Genomic DNA, 16,944 nt, shown 5'->3' with positions numbered 1-16,944 from the left:
CCCGGGCTCTGAGGAGCGCAGGGTACCGGGGCCAAACGTCCGCAGCATCCGCGGTCCGGGCCAGTACCCCGGGCAGGCCGGCGAGCGGCTGCGGGCGCGGGGTGCGGGGGAGAGGAGTGCGCGGAGGGAGGCTGCGGGGGCGGGCGGGCGGCTCGGGGCCCGCTGCACGGGGAGGGGGACGAGCCCCACCGCACCCGGGGAACGCCGGCCGGGGCCGGCATCGCGTGGGGGAGGAGGGCGGGAGGGAGGCGGACGGCCCCGAGTGCCCCACAGCCCCTGGGCACCCTGGCACCGCGGCGGGCCGGCGCGCAGCTCCGGGAGCGCGGGGCTGCTCCGCCACTCGCGAGGAAACTTTCCCGCCCGCGGCCCCCGCCGCCGCCCTCGCCCCCGGGGCGGCAGGTCACCGGCCCGCCCGGTCCCTCTGCCCTCGCTGGCGCTCGCCCCGCAGCCCCCTCGAGCCGCGCCCTCCTCTCACCTGGGCGGGAGCGGTGCCGGCGGCGCGCCGGGGCCGCGCTCCATCGCTGCGGCGGGAGGGACCAGCCCGGCGGCGGTGACAGCTCCGGCTGAGGTGAGCGCCGCCGCCACTGAGCAGGCGCGGAAGCGGCCGGAGGGCGGGCGGCCCCCGCGATGATGTGGCCCGTGATGCGCAGCAGCCGCCGCCGCCACCGGACCTGGCGGGACTGGGGAGGAGTCGGGCGCGGCCGAGGGGACGGGACGGGGCGCGGTGCCCGCGGTCGCTCACAGCCCGGCCCCGCAGGGCGAGTCCCGGCCCGTGTCACCCCGCTCTGGGGGACCCGCCGACGCCCCCTCCCCGCTGCTCCCGGTCCCCTCAGTGGTAGCTGAGTCCTTCTGCTCCCTCCTCCGTCCCCTCCCTCGGCGAGGCCCCGGCCGGTGCCCCGCAGCCGCGGGGACCAAAGGGCTGGGGAGCGAGGCTCAGGGGCGCTCCCCGGGCGGGGCCGGCGGTGGCGGTGCCTTTGCTTCCACTCGCAGTAGCTTTCTTGGCGATGTAGCACAAGAGCCGCTGTTTCGTACTGACTCCAGATTGTCAGCTACCTGGACATGGTCGTTCTTTCCTGCCAGTTGGCAAAAAGCAGCTTCCTCAGGAATCCAATTTTTTAAGTGAGTGGGTCGGTTGGAATCCTTGTTCTTGCCCAGCTAGACTGCGTACCCTGCACACAACATGTAAGTCTGCAAAAAACTCCCTTCCTAAGTACCAAGCCAAGGCCTTGCTGGGCTCCTGTTCTGAGACACACTTTATATTAATACATTGAAACAGTCAAGCCGGATAAATTTGTGCATTTATTATCATTACTTATACTATTCCTCCATTGTTCCTCAACAACTTGAAGTAGTGAACATGCCTTAAGTGGGAGGTGAAAGGGAAGAAAGAGGAAGAAAAGAGAACTGAGATTTAATGATGGTGACAGCAGCCAAGCCTACAGCATCCCTTTTCCTTTCTACAGACAGAACAAAAGACAGCATGGGCAAGTCACCAAATGTCTGACATAAACTGGCGCTAGCTGTGGTGGGGATGTGTGGCAAAGCAGAAACTTAAGCACAGGAAAATGTATTTCCAGGACTGGTGCCAAAACAATCTGTGCTACAAGAGTGAAATATATGGCATCAGCTTGAACTCTTGAGTCGATACTGCATTAAATGAATGAAGCAGCCCAAACCTCAGATCTATTAATTCAGCTGTCTCAACACTGAATGTATTGGGAATTTGGGCTACCGATCCAGTTGTTTCCCTGCCCTAGTAGTAACCATATATATCCATGCCCTGTGTGTGCTCACGTGTTACACAGTGTGGATACGTAGTTGGGCCACCTTGCAAATCAGATAATAATCACATCTGCCTCTGTTGCCAACAGGTTAGAGTATAAACCTCAGGTTTGGGAATAACACCTGAGGCTGCTATTTCTGGCTTTTCTAATTGCATGTCTGGTGCTCTTGGGCAATTATTTCATCATTCCCTACTACAGGTTCCTTGACAGCATTATGCCCCTCCCTCCACTGAAATCACATAACACCCATGGATGAAATATAGTATTTGAGGTTCCCACACTATTATTTTGCGTTGTGTGCAAATTCAGACAGACTCACTTGAGGCCCAAGGTCTCTTGAAGAGGACTTGCAGAAGGTTTGCCTCCTGCTGCTTTGGATTTGTTAATGCCAAGATACTGGGATCTGGGTGGTTTGTTGGGTTTTCGTTGTTTTGTTTTTTGGGGTTTTTCTCCCCCTGTGTGTTCTTTGCAATGAAGGCCTATAAACACCACTTACCTGATTGCTACTTTTTCTCACTTTTGGCTTGTACTTCCAATCTTGTTTCTTATGAACCATTCAGTTCTCTTTTTACAGTTTTCACATCGTCTAGAGTATAAACAGATAAAGGCCAGAAACTGCAGAACAAATGCTGAATAACAGGTTGGCCAGTGTCAACTGAACTTGGTGGTTGTGTAAGTTTCTTTTCCAAAAGATGATTAAAACTCCCTCAGGCTCTGAAATTTAATTTTAAGTGCATTTGTCAAATTCTGACAACGAAAATGGGAGAGTTTTCAGAGACAAGCAGCTACTGGCAGGCATTCAGGTGATGTTACCTGCTGGCAGCTTGGTTCCACACACTCATGGTTCTTCTAGGTGATGGGATGGACTTTTTCGTGCCAAATCACAGAATCAGTCATCTGGTCCAACCTCCCTGCTTAAGCAGGATTGTCCTAGAGCACATGGCACAGGATTGTGTCCAGATGGTTCTTGAATATCTCCAGTGAGGGAGACCCCACAACCTCCCTGGGGAACCTGTTCCAGTGCACAGTAAAGAAGTTCTTACTTACTTTCAGGTGAAACTTCCTGTGTTTCTGCCCATTGCCTCTTGTCCTGTTGCTTGGCACCACCGAGAAGAGCCTGGTTCCATCCTCCTGGCACCCCACCTTTACATATTTATATACAATGATGGGGTTCCCTCTCAGCCATCTCTTCTCAAGGCTTAACAGGCCCAGTTCTCGCAGTCTCTTCTCATAAGAAAGTTGCTCCAGTCCCTTAATCATCTTTGTAGCCCTCCACTGGACCTGCTCCAGGAGCTCCATGTCTCTCCTGACCTGAGAAGCCCAAAACTGGACACAGCACTCCAGATGTGCCTCAGCAGGGCTGAGTAGAAGGGCAGGATCACCTCCCTCGGCCTGCTGGCCATGCTCTTCCTAATGCACCCCAGGACACCATTGACCTTCATCGCCACAAGGACACACTACTGGCTCATGGACAGCCTGTTGTCCACCAGGACTCCCACATCCTTCTCCTCAGAGAAGCTTTCCAACAAGTCGGCTCCCAGCCTGTGCTGGTGCTTGAGGTCATTCCTCCCCAGGTGCAGGGCCCTTGTTGCATTTCAGAAGGTTTGAATCGTAGAATCAGCCGTGTTGGAAAAGACCTCTGAGATCATCAAGTCCAGCCCTTGATCATTTCAAAATAGTTGGGGTATTTTTTGTTTGGTTGGTTGCTTGTGGTTTTGTTGTTGGTTTTTTGTTTTATTATTGTTTGTTTGTTTTTCTTTGCAACGTGATTTATTTTCCTTCCCGCGCAGTTCCCCGCCGCCGTGCCCCTCCCGGCCTGTGGGGGCGCTCCCGGCGGAGCGGCCGGAGCCACTTCCGTGTCGACGGGCGCATGGCGGGGCCCGGCGGCGCGGGGGCGCCGGGGGCGTCCCGGGAGCTGCTGGACGTGGGACGGCGGGCAGGTGAGGGGGGGGAGCGGGGGCTCGGATCGTGGGCAGCCCGAGGCAGGGGGCTCGGATCGTGGGCAGCCCGAGGCAGGGGGCTCACCAGGCCGCCTGGCCGCTGGTGCGCCACTGGTCCCTCGTGTACTGAGGAGCTGCTTTCCCGGGCACGGCTACGGTAACGTGGAATAAATAATGGGGAGGTGGGGGGGAAATCCACGTTTAAATAATATCGACATTCGTAACGACGTTTTTATGAGAACCAAAAAAACAATGTTAAAAAGGCAGAAAGCTTCGCTTTAGTTAATGATACCGGGCGGATGGCTCTGTTGGCGGTCATGGGGGTTAACGTGTGTGATTAATGCTGAATTTCCCTGCATCGCTTGGATTTCACGGCGCTGCTCCTGCCCACGGTTAGTGTAGGTCCTTGGCACCGCTGTTGGTGGCTTGTTCTCGTCACACAGGGTTTTAAATCAGTGCGACTAGCACGCGTTAGCTCTTATCTCGCTGTGCTTTGCTGTGGGGTATTACAGGTAGTTTTTCAATGCATTATAACTCTCAATATATCTTGGGTAAATACTTCAAATACAGCGTGAGTCTGTAAGAAGTGGCCTGCAGGGCCAGGCCAGCGGCCCATATAGCCCGGTATTCTTTCTTTCAAGAGCTGCATTAGCAGATGACAATTACAGAGAACTTGTCAGCTTAAGCACTGTAATACTTCTTTGTTTGCAGGGCTGGAAGACATTTTGCTGATTAATTCAAAATGTAGCAGTAAGAAGGCCACGACTTTACAGACAGTCAGGATGCCAAGGAGCAGTGGTAAGTAGGAGCTTGTTACTGGAACAGTGTCAAGGAGTAGGTAACATCTGTGACATAACCTTTGCTTCAGTGCTTTCCTTGCATAGGTAAAGGGAGAAACTCTTGTGTTTGGCTTCTACTGGTGCTAGGTCCTCCACTGCAGTTCCACGTCCCGCAGGTTATTCATGTAACTTAGATGTAAATTATATTTTGCAATGCTAGGCATTACAGCTGTAAGTTTTAGGGACATATTATTCTTTTTCAGTATACGGTTATTGCTTTTTTTTCTGATCTGAGCTTCTTGCTTCTTTTTAGAAGTAATTTCTCAGTATGATATATCTGTTGTATAAAAGCGTTTAGTTTAAAATGGACTCCTGGCAAATTATTGTGTTTCTGTGTTGTGATTGAGCTGAAATTTAAAAAGTAATAGCAAAAAAAATTGTTAGATCAAATTCTTTCTTGGATAAAAGTCTCTACAAAGATGACAGTGTTTCAGAGGTACATTATACCTGTTAGACTTTTGTGTGGCTTACCTGGAATAGTACCTCTTCTCAGAGAAAGAGAACTAGTGATTGGCTCACCTGCGTGTGTGCAGCAAAGTTTATTTGAAAAGACTCTGAGGCAGGTTGAACATATTCTTTTCCTCCATGGAAGGGAAATGAGTGTGATTCTCCTAATTACACTGATTAGTGTAAAATTCTTGGGAAGTCCCACTGAGCTTAGAGGGATAATTCTGTAGAGAGTAAGTGCTTCATACTTTGACCTAGAGCATCTATCTCTCTCTCACCATCTTAATTTCAGAGTTCTTTTTGTTAATTACGTTGATTTTTCATTAGTCTAGCATGGCATCTGTGCTACAGCTGATTTTTCCATCTTCTTTGAGACCTTCAGACTATACTTTAAAAGGGAAGAAAAGAGGATGTAATTACATTTCCATTGGAGACAATGCTGATATGGAAGTTCTTCAGGATGGCATTTAATATGTATTTTAAACCACGGAATTTGCAAGCAAGTTTTCTGTAAAGTAGTCACATTTTGATTTAAGAATCCGAGTGGAATTGTTGAAGTGACTTCTTCCTGCACCAAATGCTGACCAATAGATCTGATATATTTTTGGTGTTTATGTCTTGGAAAATTGAATACTTTAATAAATGCTTCTATTAAAACATCTTAAATACTGTAGACTGCTGGAAATTACAGTTGAAAAGGAATCTGTTTAAAGGCTTAGATTTCTGAGGTATAAATGTGAAAACTGATGTGCATCTCTTTGAATATATATATGTCATAATTGTTTCTTTTCAGTTTTGGACCGAGTACAGAGCTTTTTACCACAGATGGCCCAGGCAAATGATGAGCTCAGAAGAAAAATGATAACAGCACCAGCTCATCAATTTGATATTGAAAATCTAGACAGTGCAACAGAAAAAGTTATAGAAATGGTAAGTACTTACTATGTTTTTAATTTTATAAAGTAAATTTAGATGTAATTAAAATAACTCTCTGATCTTAGAATGAGCTAATATGATAGATAAGGTGAAGTCTTTACCATTTTAGTCTGTGATCTGCTAATTCAAAACATAGATATAATAAAAATGCTTGTTTGGTTGATACTTACAACTTTGTTTTCAAACTTGCAGAATTGAATGACTGAGGATGGAGTAGTTTAGGACCAGAGTAAGACATACTTTTGAATCAGCAACTCTGAATCAAAAGTCACAAATTCTATTTTAAATATCTCATAGGAAAATTTGGTTTAGAAACTGGACAATTACATTGTATGCCTAGAAAGGCATAACAAGGCTTTAGTGTAAGAGTAGTAACTGGCTTTAAGCTGTGCTCTGTCAGTATTTTTAGGACTGACTATAGATCTTGAGTTTAGAAAAGTTGTTATGTTGTTGTGATCCTTTGTTGCTGGTATTTGTCTATTTATTCACAGTCACATCAATATTTTCTTTCTGGCTTTAACTAAAGTGCTGCAGCCACATCCTTAGATAAGAAAATTTTAATATGAAGGTGGTATGTGCATGACCCAGCCAAGTGCCTTCTGGCCTGCAGACTCACAAGGTAAAAGGCAGAGATAAGGCAGCCTGGGCTTTGGTATGTGAGCTGTCACAAAAATTTACTGGCCACTGGTTGGATTCAGGCCTTATATTTCCTATAGGGCAAGATAAATTACAATTTAAATGTTTAGGCATCTCTTCATGATATTTGTGATAATCCTAGGAAAACCCAAAAGTCTTTCATATTGTGGTTTTGGTTTTCTTATGGTAGTAGGATGTTTCATGTGTTTGCTTTATGTTTTACTCCAATGATAGAAGTGATACAGAAATGTATAACGTGTTAACCAAGGTCTTTTTTTTTCCCAGAATGTGGCTGTAGTTGAACTGAGTGATTCTGATACAGATGAGGAGATGCTAACTTCAGAAGATGACTCGGAATCTGAAGATGACTCTGTCACCAGTGAAGTGACAATAGACAACATTAAGTTTCCTAAGCAAAAGGGAGAAAAGGGCAAAATAGAAATTTTGGACAGCAAAGTGAATGAGTAAATCCATTTTATTTTACTTTAAAAAAATCCAACCAAACCAACTCATGTCTTCTCACTTTGAAGACTTGGCCCTTAAAACTATTTTGTTTCCCAGTGTAGCATCTCTCAGGATCGTGTGAAATGCTATAGTTTACGTGGTGGAGAATTCAGGATCAACTCGTGACTGAAGGAGGCTGGGTTTCTGAAGATTTAAGTACGATTTGTTTCATCCAAAAACATGGACATGGACTTTGTAGTAGATTAGACTGAGAAAGCAGCTTGAATAAGGATCACTTGAACGAATTAAGTTAAAGTTCTTCTGTTGCTTTGTTGAAAAGGGCTTTTTTTATAGTATGATAGACATTTTTACTTCAAGGGCAAGAAAGAGTTAACTAGGAAAAAAGCTTTGTTTTTATATTCCCTGTTCTGTGAAGTGTTATGTACAATGTCTTCCATATTAAACATTATCTTAAAGTACCTCAGAGGTATGTCTACATTGCATTCATGACAATGACTGCTGAACACCAGAGCAGTGGCTGAAGTCCTTTCCAGCTGAGCTAGCATGGGTAAGGACAGCCATGGCAGAGGATTACTTACCCTCTTCCTGCATTGAGCTCTGCACCTTTACGGGAATGTTACAAGCTCACATGTGAAACATTCGTGGCTGTGCAAATAACCTCCATATTCAAATGGTCCACTGTGCCTCTGGGGTGTTACAATTGCTTTAAGTTACACTTTTCATCCCGCACTTTCCCTGCTACATTTCCATTCTCTCCATTTGATTAACAACTGTCACTGTCAGAAGGATAAAAAGGTGAATTTTCAGGTGGCCTATACTTAGGTTAGCTTGAAACAATTGTGAAACTAGGATCAGTGAGTCTCATTCATACTTACCTCAGATGGATCAAATACAATGATTTGGGCTGTTTTATTTACTTCATAGATTGGTTTGCATTTCAGAAGTGTCTGTCATGCTGGATGTCATTGTTTCTTAAAGAAACTTTGTATTTTCTACACCATTAAAGTAAAATTTTCTATATTGTATTTGCTCAAATATTAAACTTAATGTCATGAATCGAAGCCTGCAGTTATTTTCAAAATTTATTTTGAATCCCATACTTAAAGCTCCAGTTTTAGTATCTGTTTCTGTAATATTTGTGATAAGAAACGACAAGGATTCTGATCTTCTCTTCACAATGTGGCTTAAACATGGAATGAAGACATGATTTACTGGGATTAAATGATTAAACCACAGAATATTTTAGCAAAGGGGAAGGATGGGAATCAAAGAATCAGACTGCTACCTTTAATGGCAGCACACAGATCAGATGAAGCTTTGGGTGGTGTTGCATTCTAAGAGCAAGTAGTCTTAGTAGGCATAGTTTGTTAGATAAGGTTTCAATCTATAGAACATTTTCTTCCAACTGAAAAAAAGTTTTAAAGCCAACATCTTACCTTGGTCATTTTACAGGGGATTTTCCCATAGATTAAAACCCCCCCGAAAAGATGAAATACAAAATAATAATCATGCTGTCTGAAAGAGTGATAACAGTCCATGTCACAGACAGAAAAAGTGATTTTAATCTGTTAATGTAACCACCTTTCAAATTGCAGGCAGATCACACATTCTGTATCAACAAAAAGGTAGAAAATATTTTCAGTAACTTTAGCTTGATATGCATAGTTTAACACGAATGTTGAACTCTGTATGTACTATACAAAGATCATAGTAAGTGCACTTTCTTGCATTGATTTACGTATGGCACAAAGGTTTTGTACTGCTGAAGAGTCACCAGAGCAGAGTGTTTAATTGCTACTGTAAAACTTGAACTGATTTATAGCAAAAATGGCATAATCAGTATATTTTAGTTCAAGCCTAATGACTAACGATTTAAAATGATCATGTAAGTATTATGTCACAGAAATACAAAGTAGCCATGTGAGAACTCATTCTTCAGTTCTATTAAAGAAAATAAACTGAACCATGTTCTTGGGGTTTTTTTTTTGGGGGGGGAGGCAGGAATTGTGCTACCAACTGTTGCTGCTGCATAATTTAAATAATGTCAAGGTAATTTCAAAAAGCCTTTATCTGTCAGTGAGACTAAAGTTTGGATTTGATTTATAGAAATTTATCCATGGAATGAGTGTTTTGTTTTGTTTGCTCAGTTGTAGCACTGCAGACAGCATATCCTAGGCATGGTGTTGAGTGCTTCATGTAGTCATCAAGATTCAAACTCTGCAAAGTTTACTTCCCAAGTGAAGCTGTTACTTTAATATTCCACAGTGACAGCCTTGGTTCTGAGATATTCATGAAGAGCTTCTTCACCTGTACAAGCAAAATATTCCCCTGTTAGAATAGCAGCTAAATGAGAGAATGTTGTCAGGCTGTAAATATTATTAAGAAAAAAATTTAAAATGCTGTAGCCAATATTTGAGTCCATAAGAACAATGGGAACTAATTACCTTCCCACTGAGATTTACAGAACTGTTTTGACAAGAAGAGGTCAAACTCAACAGATGTGGAAAGAAAAAGGAGCTGGAATATAACAAGCAGCCCCCCGGGTGGGACTGGAGCAGCAGCAGTCTTTAGATGGCCACTGAGGGCTCATAGATGAATTTATGAACTTTGCTTTGCCTGTATTAAAGTTTATAGGTGTAGAGAAGCTGTGTAAAAGTCAGTAATCTTTTTTTTTTCCCTGTTACCATCACTCAGTTTCAGGAAATGTCTTGGGAGATTCCAAAGGCAAAAATTTGTTGTGCTAGTGAAACTTGGTTTTCCTTTTTTCTTTGTCCTGAGGATTGATCTGTCCAGACTTGTAAAGTTTCTTTGACGGGGTAGACTTCACTTTTTTAAAAACTCGTTTTGTAAAGAAAATATTTTTAATGCATCTTTCTCTGTGGGTGTTGGCAAATTTTGGTGACATTTTAAGGCATAAAAAAGTTTCCCGTGCTCTTAAGAGTTTACAGGAGAAACGTAAATTAGTGTTCTTTCTGAGGGGAAAAAAGATTTTGGCCAGTATCTTTGTTACTTGACAGCATTTTGTAGCCTGTAGGCAGCTCTGGACAAGTTGCAATTTGACTGCTCTGAGAGCAGTTGGAGGGGAATATTTGTGTGTTATAGCATTATTTAGCAAATGTACAGGAAGAGCTGAATGGGAGGTATTGAGGTGGGAATATTGAAGGAAGGGAGAGGAACTAGATTACTGTAATTGGAGGAATTGCAGGACGTGCATCCATAGCTCACATTTTACTAGATACCCTGTACAAAGGCAAAGTGTTTTGTTCATTGATTAGGACTCTCAAATGAGAAATAAGAGAGGGAGAGAAAAACTTACCTAAATCTTTCCCAAAGCCAGACAGCTTAAATCCACCAAATGGTGCTGCCACATCAGTTTTGTTATATGTGTTGATAAAAACTGTTCCAGCTTCTAGCTTTTCACTGATGTAGAGAGCTTTGCTTATGTCTTTTGTGAAAACTCCTGAAGCTAAGCCATATTCTGTGGCATTTGCCCGTTGCAATACTCCATCGACATCCCTGTGGGGGAAAGAAATTATCTAATTGCATCTAGGTAAAACAAACAAGTGTTAGCCACCTTCCACCTTCAGTGTCACTGAAGCACCTTTTCCCATGGCCTGCCTTCTCCAAGGAGCCTTTTTAAAGACAACTTGTTAAGGACGAATCGGTGTGTCAATCTGACAGATCCATGGAAATTCACACCCTTGCTTCAAACTTGTGAAGCTTGTGGCCTTACATTTCAATGGTTAATATCTACACTGAGAAACGCCACAGGAAATGCTGCTGTATGCATACCAGCTTTGCTCAGCTACTGTACAACTTGGGGATTAAAGCAATACAAAAATACTTGTAAAACAGAGCTTGGCAGCAGATGATGAATCAGTTTGCTAAAATTTTGGCCAGCTTTACAAGTTAATGGAGAATAAATGCTGAAAGTCAGCATTTATTATTATGTCTTCTATCAAGACACAAACTTTCAGGCCATTTCCAGAGTGCTTCTTTTCTATTTGTGTGTCATCTCCATATAGCTTCAAAAATACATAATAGTTTAAAACTTTAAAAATTCAATACAGTTCCTAAGTACTGTACATAATTTATGGATGTGAAGGGCTATCTATGTGGCTTGTTCTTAACTGCATTATCAAAGTGCAGAAAATGAAACCTGGTGGAAATACTTATATGAAGTTTCTATGTAGGGTTTTAATCTCATCTGTGTGTAAAATAATTCTTATGATCAGGAATGAAAGATATTAAAACTGGCAGTTTACAAAACATACAGAGGAATTTTCATTTGTAACAGTAACATGCCAGTGCTACACAATGCAGAACAACACTACGTGGTCTTTCGTGACAGAAAAAATCAGCAATTCCACTGGGAAAAATACACATTTTGTAATTTAATCAAGCTGTTGCAATTACCACATCAACTTCAATAAAACATTTCCCTGAATACTAAGTCTTGTTTAAGAACTGGCACTTAGAGTTGTATTCTATCCTGTCACACACCGCCAACAGCATTAGTTCTATATTGACATGGAGCAGGATACTCCCTACTAAAAAAAGGTATCTTCTCAGAATTTAGGTGGAAGAGGATCTAGGTATTTAGATTGGTCTAACAAGATTTAACAAAATACTGAATATGCTATCACTTCTTCACTTAGGGGGGAAATAGGAAAATGAAGTTTCTAACAGTGACAAAAGGAGAACATACCCGTTCTTAAATTTAGAAATCACCATCACAGGACCAAAGGACTCTTCCTTGGCAATATACATATGGTCTTCAACATCTGTGAATACAGTGGGTTCCATGAAGAAACCTAAATAGAGGATAGAACATTGTTTGAGCATGGTGAAAGTGCTTAATGGTATCCTATTGTCCAGGCCATCTCTTTGCCATACTTGGAGGTCATAGATAAGTTACAACTTGAAACAGAAAATAGATATGAATGAAGTATGAATGGAAATGCATGTGTATAAGCACCAGGGAAATGTTAGTAAAAAGGGTAAAAGACTGGCCTGTATTGATCAGTGACAACACATGCTGTTCCCTGCCAGGCCAGAGGGTCTGCATGCCACAGGCCAGGTGACTCCTCAGGAGAAGACCCTGTACTCTGACAGCAGGAAAACAAGGTTACAGCATGTTGCAGAGGCCACTGTAGCCATAAAGATCTGCATATTCCAAAAAGAAAAATACATGCCTGAGGCAAAGGATTGCCTCATAATTACTATTCATTTCTGAAGGGTGTAAAGACTTGTCCAAAAGCTAGTTCATAATTTTCAATCAAGAACTGTCCTGGTGTTATACACAAGCAATCCTATGTCTTGGTGAGTGATTGTATTCCGCTTTGAGTGTGTAAAATCAGTTTCAGAGATTTTATATAAATGCCCTTCCCTTCCCTAAGATTTCCCATATAGTTTTGTTACACAGATTTCCTATAGTTATGAGTCTCTACTTTCATTTTATTTAGGGATGCAATCATTATGTTTTGAAACTCTGATGTAAATGTTTTTTCTTCATTATTAATGAAGGACAGACGTCCATGAGAAAACGTTGGGTTTGTGTCTGCCCACTGAACTTGGCGTGCATGTTGTCTATATAGCAAAAAAAGCTTTTGATAATAATACCTCTGCTAGTAGTTTCCTCAGTCAGCTTTAGTGTTAGTGTGATCTAAAGGAATATGATTATACTTATGGCTCTTGACAGTTCAAGGGTGTTGCAAGAAAAGCCTTAACAGGAATAAATAAGCAAAACATTCCCATACAGACTAGACTGTGATTCAATGTCATAACTTACACTTCAGTTGCACAGCTTCTCATAATGTCAGACTTGAAAGCCCTGTGGTATCATAAGCTCACCTGGTACTATTCCCATGATATTACAACTTCACATAATGCAGCTGAGGCAATTGTGATGGCTTTTGCATAAAGTGTAAAAGTTCCAAATACCTCTGAAAAGTATTTTACCTGGTCTACATACTTGTCTTCCTCCGTACACAAGAGTGGCTCCTTCTTTAACTCCAGTTTCACAATATTGCAGCAGCTTTTCCAAATGTGCCTTGTGATTTTGTGGACCATGATCTGTAGATCTGTCAAGTGGGTCACCAATTTTCATCTTTTTTATTTCTTCAACCTATGGGTTACCCAATTAAAATGAAGTTACATAACAGCAAATACTTGTTAAAGTGACCAGAGATTTGTGATGCTGCATTTTTTTGTGCTATGAAGATAAGCTCTAAGAAAGGACTGGATTCTTTGAAGATGTAATGTTCCTCCCTTTTTAAAATGAGGCTTTGTCTTTTGTTTCTAATCTCTAGTTCCTTCTGAAAGTTTTTGATGCAGTGCTCATGTATATATTCTCTTCTGCTATTAAGACAGGCAAGTAAAATGTTAGCTTTTACCAGTGCTAAATGAGTTATGACAGTGGTTTCCTATTCTTGAGCAAAATAAATGAATTCTGCAATGGTACAGTGTGGTGACTATTGGATTTTTAGTAGTGACCTTTGCATTATTCTATCCATACCTCCAATACGCTTTTTTTTAAACTTCACATCAGCCTTCTTCAATCCCATTGACCTAAGTTCAGTAATTATTTTTAATCTTACTTTCCTAGTTAAAAATGACCTATCACTGAAGGTACAGTATCTATTTAAATGTCACTTATCCGTGCATTACTGATAAAAATATCTCCCTTCAATGCTTCCTCTTAACCCCGTAAGAAGTTCCTGAGAAGCAGCATTGCCTATCATAAGCAATAACAAGAAATTAAGCAACTGAAAAGAAGAAATATATGTCTATAAAACTAGTGGATCTTTCTGTCACAGTAAAACATTACTTAAACTTTAGTCCTTGAATATCTTACCACTTTACTAACAAACTCATCATGGATTGATTCTTCCACGAACAACCTGCCAGCTGCAATGCAGTTTTCTCCTTTGTTGAAATATACTGCTCCCATACCCTGTTGGGGAAAAAAACATTAATATTTATATGCATCCTTTTGTTCAGTTTCCCTTTCATTCTGTTCCCTTGGTTTCCATTCAGTGTTTGTGATCCTCAGACTGACCTCATAACTGGGAAGCACACTTCTGTGGAGACACATAGCTCAGGATGAACCCCTGAGCAGTGCTCTGTCCATTTCCATCAGCCTTCCACAGAAACACTGGCTGCAGCATCACATCGAAGAGGGCTGGCAGCATGACCACTGAATATAAAACTGTGCTGATCCACTGAGCAATACTGCTTGTGTCAAAAGTCACATGGAACTAGGTGAACATGACCTAACTCTAATCTGCAGAGAATCTCCTATTTCAAGAGTGTGGATTCAGATCCCATGTAGTTTGTTCCTTCTTATTTACCAAGAACTGATATCTGCCTTATTTTCCAGGGGCTTAGGGAGGTGGGGGAAGTAAGAGCAGGACAAATAAAATTCCTAAAAAGTTGTTTTCTGGCAGTTGGAAAGGCCTAGGGTCCTGGCATTGAATCGCATGTTAGTGTTGAGTGTGTGGTAAAAAAGCATTGACTCACAATCATTTAAAGCCAGCAATGCCAGGAATAGGCCAGGCTCTGCATTACCCATTCATCTGTACAGGTGAGAACAGTGGTGGGGCCAAGCAGTGCACTGGCTGCAAAGTTCCACCTTTTATTATTTTCCATGTATACTTCACTGTGTAGTCACTCAGACTCTTGTCCTGCCAAAAGACACTCCAAAAATGGTGCAAGTGTATAATGGTTTCTTCCTGGTAGCAGTACCTACTCATGCTGGTTTAGAGAATTCACAGAAGTAGCACTTTGGATAAGAACAGTGTGGAAGAACTTTGTTTACTTCTCAGTGGTCAAACTGCATCCAATGTCATTTTGATGAATCAGATTACCTGAGCAGGAAATAAGCTCCCTAAATCCACTCAATTTCTCATTTGCCCATCTTATTTATGAACTTTAAACATTATGGCTGGTTGGAAAGGTGAATTATCATGGCTGATGATGAATGAAGAAACTATATGCCAACAGGGAGCTCAATTCTTTGTTTCATTGTCTTTTCTAAAGTATATTTCTTGTAGTACTGATCCCTGCCTTTTTGGTGCAGCATGGACAGTTTAATTGTGCTGGCATAAAGAAACATCCTGTAGAAAAAGAATCTGGGTCTGTTTTCTAAGAGATTGCATGTTTTTTCATGCAAGGGCTCCCTGGTAGGTTTTCTGGCAAGTCAAGAAGAATATTGCAGTACTGTGAGGATGCATCACAAAAGCTTTGAATATATTATACTTCAAAGTAACATTACCATTTTTACAGCTCTGTCAAGTTCACAGTCACTGAATATGATCAATGGTGATTTACCACCAAGTTCAAGAGAAACTTTCTTCAGATTAGCAGCTGCACTGTAAAAAAATAAAAATAATCATAGAAACCAAATTTTTAATATCTTATTTCATTATTTCCTTTGAATCATAACTAGTGAAAATGTATTTTCCAATATTTTCCAATAGTGACTTAGTAGAATTCTACATAGCAGTAAACAACCATATGCAGTTATGCTTTTTCATTACTGCTGCATGCACAATATAGCTAATAAGATACTTCATAACTAGATTAGGCAGTGTTTATTTATTAATCTTTTGCTGAAAGTACCTCTTCATGATCTGTTTACCAGTTGGTGTTGAACCAGTGAATCCAACTTTGCGAACATCTGGATGTTCAGATAGGTGCTGTCCCACTAAGCCACCTATCAGGGTGAGGAAAACAGTGTAACAGGACAGTATACCGGCAATTTTTACTACTCCAGCAGCAGCGTTGTAACACAAAAGGAACTAACAATATGTCAATCAAGTACAAAAAGACATCCTTATTTATATTTACAGCTTTTTTCATATCACTGTGAAATATTTTGTATTAGTTAACTTGGATCATGTTAGTGCCTTCAAATTTCCCCATCTGTTTAGACTAAAGAATTTCCCAATATTCCACTGTATGTGGAATTATCTGATTTGTAACGAAGCCTGACCCATACAGTTGCTCTGTCGCTTTTCTTCCTTGGGGGAAAGAGGAAAATGGTGACATCAGGTAACACAGTATGGACTGTGACTTACCTATAGTGATCAATATTCATCTTATCAACTTGCTCTAAGTCTCACAGTCACATTTAAATCCAAGTGATGATAAGATTAGGAGAAAAATTAAGTTTTACAATCAAGTGAAACGTGTCTCTGTAACATATTCTTTTCCAGACTGTTCATGCTATTTGTGTGAATTTGCAAAGAGCATAGGCTGACAGCTCTTACCAACAACTAGAGCCAGTTGACATATAAATTTTTCCAATTCTCTTCTGAAAATATGTGAAATCACTGTATGACATAGGTGCAAGTCTATTATCTGTGGAGATACATGCACTTATGTAATAGGTAAAGTCCTCGTTCACTAGTTTTAGCATGACCTTCTCTTCCCAGAAAAATGATTAGTTGAAGTTTTACCTGAACCAGGCAGAATATTTATAACACCCTTAGGAAATCCAGCTTTAGCTGCGAGTTCTGCAAACTTCAAGGAAGTCAGAGGTGTGACCTAAGTAGAAACATTTGGATTAGGTCTCCTATTTTAATTAAATGCATGATGATAGCTTTTACATTCAATACATCTTAGTTTTGATACAATATTCCCCTTCTTACAGCATTGACAAATATAAAGTGATGGCTTCTTCTGGAAAATAATTCATTCTTGAAAATGAGAGTAGCACCAGAGCAGAATTGGAGACAATCAGTATCTTGTATCATCGTGGCAATTTGTATTATTATACATGCACTTTAAAACATATGACACAGTCAACCCATGGGTACATATGATGGATCAATCTATGGGTGAAATCTGCTACATTGCCTGAATTATTTTTCCTGAACAGAGGCACCTCGGCCA

At 41.7% G+C, this 16,944-nt stretch overlaps 3 protein-coding genes across 3 annotated transcripts in view; 1 reads left to right on the top strand and 2 right to left on the bottom strand.

Moving 5' to 3' along the window:
• The window catches only part of SLC41A2 (solute carrier family 41 member 2), a 48,177-nt gene extending 47,601 nt beyond the window's left edge, over nt 1–576 (bottom strand). The window contains exon 1 of the mRNA XM_027680439.1: nt 476–576. The gene's annotated coding sequence lies outside the window, so the exon portion shown is untranslated. The remainder of the gene's footprint in view (nt 1–475) is intronic.
• A 3,056-nt stretch (nt 577–3,632) lies between these two features.
• CUNH12orf45 (chromosome unknown C12orf45 homolog) lies at nt 3,633–8,103 on the top strand. Its single transcript, XM_027680438.1, has 4 exons — nt 3,633–3,724; nt 4,436–4,522; nt 5,804–5,940; nt 6,868–8,103. Exons 1-4 carry the CDS (start codon nt 3,655–3,657, stop codon nt 7,048–7,050), a joined length of 477 nt encoding a protein of 158 aa, XP_027536239.1. The 5' UTR covers nt 3,633–3,654; the 3' UTR covers nt 7,051–8,103.
• Nucleotides 8,104–8,535: 432 nt separating this feature from the next.
• Nucleotides 8,536–16,944, bottom strand: part of ALDH1L2 (aldehyde dehydrogenase 1 family member L2) — a 33,027-nt gene continuing 24,618 nt past the window's right edge. The window contains exons 16-23 of the mRNA XM_027680437.1: nt 16,509–16,596; nt 15,670–15,763; nt 15,323–15,419; nt 13,904–14,002; nt 13,009–13,174; nt 11,756–11,861; nt 10,364–10,563; nt 8,536–9,354 (exon numbers count right to left, since the gene is read on the bottom strand). Of these exons, the coding sequence (XP_027536238.1) occupies nt 9,299–9,354; nt 10,364–10,563; nt 11,756–11,861; nt 13,009–13,174; nt 13,904–14,002; nt 15,323–15,419; nt 15,670–15,763; nt 16,509–16,596 (906 nt within the window). The 3' untranslated portion in view covers nt 8,536–9,298. The remainder of the gene's footprint in view (nt 9,355–10,363; nt 10,564–11,755; nt 11,862–13,008; nt 13,175–13,903; nt 14,003–15,322; nt 15,420–15,669; nt 15,764–16,508; nt 16,597–16,944) is intronic.

The sequence above is a fragment of the Neopelma chrysocephalum genome, unplaced genomic scaffold (genome assembly GCF_003984885.1).
Source record: "Neopelma chrysocephalum unplaced genomic scaffold, ASM398488v2 Primary Assembly neopelma1_59, whole genome shotgun sequence".
NCBI classification, from domain to species: Eukaryota; Metazoa; Chordata; class Aves; order Passeriformes; family Pipridae; genus Neopelma; species Neopelma chrysocephalum.
The sequence above is the reverse complement of the archived record's forward strand: the minus strand, read 5'-3'. Positions and strand labels throughout refer to the sequence as shown.